Source organism: Musca vetustissima, unplaced genomic scaffold (genome assembly GCF_032173495.1).
Source record: "Musca vetustissima isolate MV318-11 ecotype Yass unplaced genomic scaffold, APGP_CSIRO_Mvet_v1 utg87272, whole genome shotgun sequence".
Lineage (NCBI taxonomy): Eukaryota > Metazoa > Arthropoda > Insecta > Diptera > Muscidae > Musca > Musca vetustissima.
This window is the reverse complement of record NW_026881455.1, coordinates 26,979-34,220: the sequence shown is the minus strand read 5'-3', so window position 1 is coordinate 34,220 and position 7,242 is coordinate 26,979. Positions and strand designations below refer to the sequence as shown.

The 7,242-nt window shown below is 34.7% G+C and overlaps 1 protein-coding gene across 1 annotated transcript; it reads right to left on the bottom strand.

Annotated features, from left to right (window-relative positions):
* Positions 1-1,852: 1,852 nt before the first annotated feature.
* On the bottom strand, positions 1,853-3,555 carry LOC133327368 (phenoloxidase 2-like; the record flags this gene model as incomplete). The annotated part of the gene is made up of 2 exons (XM_061535928.1): positions 2,566-3,555; positions 1,853-2,079 (listed from the first exon to the last, which is right to left on the bottom strand). Coding segments are annotated over exons 1-2 (1,217 nt in total), but the record flags the coding sequence as incomplete, so codon positions are not given.
* Between the last annotated feature and the right edge of the window lie 3,687 nt (positions 3,556-7,242).

Here is a 7,242-nt window from a genome sequence, read left to right as displayed (position 1 = left end):
AAATATTTTTGTAATAAAAAAAATATGAATTATTTCTCTTTGCCGACAATATGGATCGTTTTTTCCAACGAATTAGTAATATGGTAAATTGTAGAAAGTGTAGCTTTTTCCTCAATTAAATTTCCAAAATTGGGGCAAACTATCTTCAAATTCAAATTCGTTGTGAATTTATTTTATATCTTTATGGAAATATAGTTTCAAATATGCGAAATAATTTTACTTTGGGACCGTGATAATATTCCCCCTTCGAGACAGAATTATCATCAATATTTGGAAAATTGATTCTTTAATTTATTTTTGGGAGAAATGTGTTTGGTCTAATTTCCAAGAATTGGTTTCAAGTTTTATTCGAAATATATATAATTAACAACCAGCCTTTAAATTGTGTTCGATAAAATTTTATTATTCGCTGGGACAGTTATTTTTTATTCACAAGTAAATTTATTTTCATAATAACCAGGGACAGAAACAAAATTGTGTTTGCTCATATACAAAGGGCCACAATATTCAAATGTCTACAAATGTTCCCCACCTTTGTGTGCATACGTATAAGAGATGATGAGAGCGAAAGTAATAATTTCAAATTGTATGTTCCTCTATATTTTCATAGTTATCTTTCTATGCTTCCGTTATTCTGGTTGTTTTGTTTTTATTAACCCAACTTTTGTTTCAGGAACAGTGTCTCGGTTTCAACAAATGTGCTGTTTGTTAGCACAATAATTCGAAAATCATAAACGATCACTTATAAATCGGGACCATTTTATCTTATTATTTTCATACATTTATATAATGTTCCATAAATAATTTATTTTTATTGTCTTCTTCCTCTTGTAGAAAAATTTCTTTTTAATAGCAATCAAAATTTTCCAATAATTGTTCTCGAACCACTGTGTTGCGTTCTATGTTGTTCTTTTCCTCTTCTTTTACAACTCTTCTCAACGATCGCAACAACAATAACGAGCAGCCACTCTCAATGTTTGCGTAGACAATCAGCATGCGTGTTGTTGTTGTAATGCACACAAGTGGCCATGACCTATCTCAACAACAATTTGAAAGGTAACGGGTTTCTAATTTTTTTTGCTAATCTGTTTTTCTATTTTACAGAAATTTTGCAACCTCGCATTTGACGACGGAGGGATAGGTTTGGGAGAGGATTGGTATAGGATGTTATTTATTGTTGTTGTTAATTAGGGCCAGAAATTTAAGGAAGCACATCTCCATATAAAAATTGTGTAGGTACGTACCTTTGCCTTGAATGATATTGGCCTGACTGTGGAATATAGTTTTCGAAGGACCTTATGTTATGTTGCAATACAAAACTTTACTCCGGCCGTCGAAATATCCTATTCCAAGGCAGATGATTCGTCCAGAAGGCTAGGTTGTTGGTAGCAGCCAAGGCGCTGTTGATTTGTCGCGAAAAAGTACGGGTTGTTGTTCGCCTAGGTCGAGACACTACAAAAGGCACTTATTTGTTTGTATTCGCCTATGTTGAGGCACTAATAAATTCACTGTTAATATATTCGCCTATGTCGAGGCACTAGTAAAACACTTATTTTTTCAATAATAAATTTTAATTTATTTCAATAAATCGATTTGGTTTCTTTGACAATTTCGTTTTGGTTTTGGTTGTTCTTACAATATTTTTTTTCTTTTACGTCTGCACTCACTCAACTTTAAATTCAACTGTGTTGAGGCAGAACAAAAATAAAGGGAGCCAAAGAAGAAAAAAAAAAAAAAAAATGATCAAAACAAAGGGTTGACAGCTTTCGTCAGAGATGGCACGCCTGTTTATGTACAGTGATGGCACTAGAACAATGGTGATACATATTAATTACAAGATGTACATAAACACCATCTATAAAATGCAGGATCACGCATTGCTGTAGCAGAGTCACCCATAACACCAAATGACTCGAGATGACGATGATCCGGATCGTGAGCATATGAGATAAGAACATGACCCATATTGTGTAGATCACCATAGAGATTACGATTTGGTGATATGGTCGATGATTCAATCATGTTTCCAAGGATGTTAATGCCATCCTGTTCGTTAAGACGTTGTTGATTGCCACTTTCCTGGAAGATGAGGGTATTTAGTAAGGATTTTAATAAATTTTCCAAATTAGAAGGTCTTAAATAGTTCTTCGTACTTAGAATAAACTCACAATCGTGTTGGAAAATAAGGCAGGGACCTTGAAAAATTGAAAGACCCCAGAACGCTAAATTACAGCCCCATATTTTAAAATCATAAAGTAGGGCAGTGGGGGACAGTAGGGCAAAACACTGACTAATTAAAAAATTAAGGGTATTTTTAATCTTGGACATGCCACCCCTTCGCTTATAGGATGTGTAAACTTCGTAGAAAATTATAGCTTGTGGAGTATATTTCAAAAAAGGATCTATATCGAATATTTTTGGTCAGAAGGTTTTTTTTCATCTGAGCGAGGATAATTCCAAATAAATTGTCTCAACATATCTAAATATTTTATGGTGGTCCTTCATTAATTCTTTAAAATTTCGAGGGCCAAATAAAAAATCTTCAAAAACTGTCGCAATACTCACATCCACAGCAAAGCCCTTATGAATTGCCTCCATAATTTGATTACGCCATCTTTCCAAATCGTTGATATCAACATTTATTTGATCACTTTCACGATTTAAATCACTGAGTTTTATGTTATTAAAACGTGGTGGCCATGAACGACTTGCCACCAACGAATCCATTTTCGGAAAATAACCTTCCGAAATTGGTTCACGAAAATTATTAAATCTTGCCACCCGAGGCAAGTTGTTACTAAACCGTTCCATATTATAACGGGCCATAATTTGTTCGTGCATATAATAGAATAGCTCACCGCGACGATCTTTATCAACAATACTACGATCACCAGCCTCGAAGGGATATACCAAATGCCAATGCCAGTGATGTAGATTGATACCCATATCTTCACGGAAATACCATAGACGATGTTCAGGATCCAAATCCGAGGCAGTATAATCGCGAGGAACAATAATAGGCATACGTGATCCTTCAGGCACTACACTTGCCTCCTCACGCGCCTGGCGAAACACCTTCGAATCGACATATTTCTCGGGGAATGATTGTGCAAAGGAGGGTAAATCCAAACCCTTAGTATCGGGACGATGCAACAATGCCACTGACAAGGCATAATTAAACAAAAATGGATTAACCCTATCACGAGCATACACCGCAACACTTTGTAAGTCCTCAATACTCCGCAGGCCGACAAAAATGTCAATTAATCTCCCAGCAATACGGCGATGACGTGGTATAAACAAAGAAAATTGTTCATCGCGCGCCAAGGACATGGGTATACGTAAATCCGGCAATGTAATATCACGTACGGGCACCCGTTGTTCTGCTCTTTCGCCAAAACGACTTTGTACTTCGTTACCAATTGGTCGATAACGATCGGTTAGAAATTTATCCGGAACATCGAAAACCGTGGGCGTTTTTCCCTTTTCCATAAACACCGGTTCAGTGGGTTTATCGAATAAAAGTAAAAGATTTTTCTTGTCAGCCCGAGACATTTTTCCGTTCGTTCTTTTACTTTTTGTGATGTCGTCGTGAACGATGGGTTCCCGTAATTGCACTTTTGTAACCAGCAAATGCATTTTACATGGCTATTTATACTAAATGCAGAAGTTACATTTCTCATACGAAATGTTATCGTAATTGTGCGGTTTTTGGTTTTACAAAGGTACATGCACTTTTGTAAAACGATAAATTTCCCAAGTTCGCATTGCATTCGCAATTGTGATAAATATTTGTATATAACATAAAAAATGTTAAGCGTCAATGTATTTCTTAGGACTTAGGAAATATATTCATAAGGTATAAATGCACAGCAAAGATTATGTTCGTTCTGGTCGAACTTACCGACAATTTGGCTGCAAACTTGAAACTGGAACTTGTAAACAACTGAAACGATGGGAAATGTTATATGGAAGCTACATAAAAACATGGACCTATATTGAAAATTTATACCTGCAGTTGTTTTATCTTTCGAGATCCTGAAATATCACTTCTGTTGTAAATTGCGGGTAGTTTCCCCAAAATATATGAACTATGGTGGAATCATATATGGAGGCTACAAAATCATTGTTTGCGAAAATAAAAATAATTGTCATTCTATTTGAAACACCTCACATTGGACGAAACAATATCCTAATCTGAACCGACTTCAACAAAACTTTACAGACATCACCCTGTCTCAATCGGATAAACATCGGATCTTTGGTATACCATAGGCATAAAATAGGATGAAACTATATATGGGAGCTATATCTAAATCTGAACCAATTTCAACAAAACTTCACATGCACCAAACTGTACTTAATTCAGTACACTGCACTATGGGTAAAAAGTATGATTTTTTGGCATAAAGTCAATTTTTTTTGTTTTCATATTTTGAAATGTAACTGATTTCCCAAATGTAGATACCCATATTAGAAAAAACATTTAATATCAATGCGGGTGGTAACCCTTTTTTGCTGGCGAGCTTTAAAAGTCAGCAGTTTGAAAGTCACATTGTTTTGGTACAACTGGTGGTAAAAATCAGCTAAGTTCGAGTGCTTGTAATTTGACAAAATTGAAAAAAAATACTTTGTTTACTTTATTCTCAAAAATACATGTACGGGCGGACATGCATAAATCAGAAAGTAATTCTATGCATATTCTCAAAAGAAACCATGGGTCTATCTCGATTCATTTTTTTGCAAACATATGCACAATGATGCACAGAGTGGTGAAGGTTATAAAAATATCAATATTTATCTATGTTTCGGGGTAACCTTCAAAAAACGGTTTACCCCAATTCTCGGTATTTTGGAATTTTTGGTAATGAGGGCTCTCACTGGATAGTAAATCTACCCTCTACAAATTACCAATATTGGTTTACTTTTTAGGGTAGGTAATCCTACATCCCTAAATTCAGTATTTTGGTGACATTGGCACGTATTTCAACCAAATTGACTATAATTGGCTTCCTACCAAAAAGTACCTATATTTTCTCAATTTTCCGCGTAGAACCCATATAATTGAATCCCCCATTACTGGGTTCATTTCATGGGTGTGTCAAATTTCCCCACCAAAAAGTATTTGTATTTGTTTTCGTTTTGGTGTAGCTCCCATATACCGAACTATTTTTTTGGGATTTTGAAGACTTCTATATAGGTAATTTTTTATCTGACCATAGAAAACATAGTCCACACATAAAAGTCCCGACCAATTGAAGGAATTTCGAAGGCACACCACGTGGTGGAGGGTATAAAAGTTCAGTCCGGCCAAACATAACTACTATTTTACGTTATTTTGTATATTAAGGAAATTATCCGAACGTAGAAGAATAAAAATCATTATTGGACCTCCCAGATCAAAAACGTGGGTTTTTCAAAATCGAAATGGGGAAAATATATTCTTTACCTAATATTCCATCGTTGCTACGTATCAGAAATTTTAAATGTTTATAGTAAAATCCGGACGATAATTTATATATTTCTATATATAATAGTATAGACGAGCGGGGACCGAACATACGTACACAACTACCACTGAAGTCTAAATTGCTGCGGATCTTTATTCCGAGTCTGGACAATATTTTTCGATATTTGAACTCTCTTGGCCGATTAGAGATTATCAACTCATCTTTCTTACCCTGAACTTTAATAGAACTTTTAAAGATTTCACTGAACTTTTAAAGATTCAAATTTCTTATTTTACAAACAGATGTATTGGCTCCTTAGGGTTCAATTATGGACCGATCAATATCAAAACAAACATTCTCAATAGTGGACCAGATCCCCTCCCCCGTGTAAAATTTGTGATATTCCGTTAAAAAAAATATATATATATATTATCCCCTATACTTTATTCCATTGCGATCAGCGGTATATTTCTGCCCATTAGTGTGGTAATGGGATTCTAAATAATATCCGAATTCGTAGAAGCCCAAAATATTTAAGTATAAATAGCACATCCGAGTAGATACATAACTGTAGATACATAATTGTTCTTCTCGGGTGTATGTTCTTTAGAAGTAACTATATACGCCATAGTCTGGACTCATTTGTCTAAAGGACCCATAATGCGTGGATTTTTGAAATAAAACTTTTTTGAAGAACCCATAAGACGTTGTTTTTTTGAAAAAAAAATGTTTTGAAGGACCCATAAGGCATGGATATTTGAAATAAAAGATGTTTTAAGGACCCATAAGGCGTGGACTTTTGAAAGAAAAATTTTTGAAGGACCCATAAGGCGTGGGTTTTTGAAATAAAACTTTTTTGAAGGACCCATAAGGCGTGGATTTTTGAAATAAATTTTTTTAAGAACCCATAAAGCTTTGTTTTTTGAATTAAAATGTTTTGAAGGATCCATAAGACCTGGATTTTTGAAAGAAAATATTTTTGAAGGACCCATAAGGCATGGATATTTGAAATAAAAAATTTTAAGGACCCATAAGGCGTGGATTTTTGAAAGAAAACTTTTTTGAAGGACCCATAAGGATAGGACCCATGGATATTTGAAATAAACAATTTTTGAAGGACCCATAAGGATAGGACCCATGGATATTTGAAATAAACAATTTTGGAAGGACCCATAAGGCGTGGATTTTTGAAAGAAAACTTTTTTGAAGGACCCATAAGGATAGGACCCATGGATATTTGAAATAAAAATTTTTTGAAGGACCCATAAGGCGTGGATTTTTGAAAGAAAACTTTTTTGATGGACCCATAAGGCATGGCGATTTGAAATAAAATTGTTTTTAAGGACCCATGGCATGGAGATTTGAAATAAACATTTTTTCAAGCACCCATAAGGCGTGGATTTAATTTTTTTTTTTTTTTTAAGAACTCAGAAGGAGTGGATTTTTTATTGAGCGATTGTCATGAAAAGAGTCGTGCTTTTTCTTTGGTCTGATTCCTTTCTTTGTGTAAAATTTCGTTATGTTCGGGGCATAATTGTAGCTTTTATAGCGACCAGAAAAACAGGCAAAAATTAAGTATTTGGTTAATTTCATCTCCTAAACATAAAGCGATAATTACAAAAAAGGACATCTTTGACCAGAATCGCCCGACATGCACAATTTCGTGGCTATTGACGTGTAGCGTGTTTACTCAGCTCAGCTAGTCGAGATATGACGATCAGTACAACAAAAGCTGCGTCTAGGACCAATATTTCTCAGCGTTGCATACAATAAAGCTATAATACCCTCACAA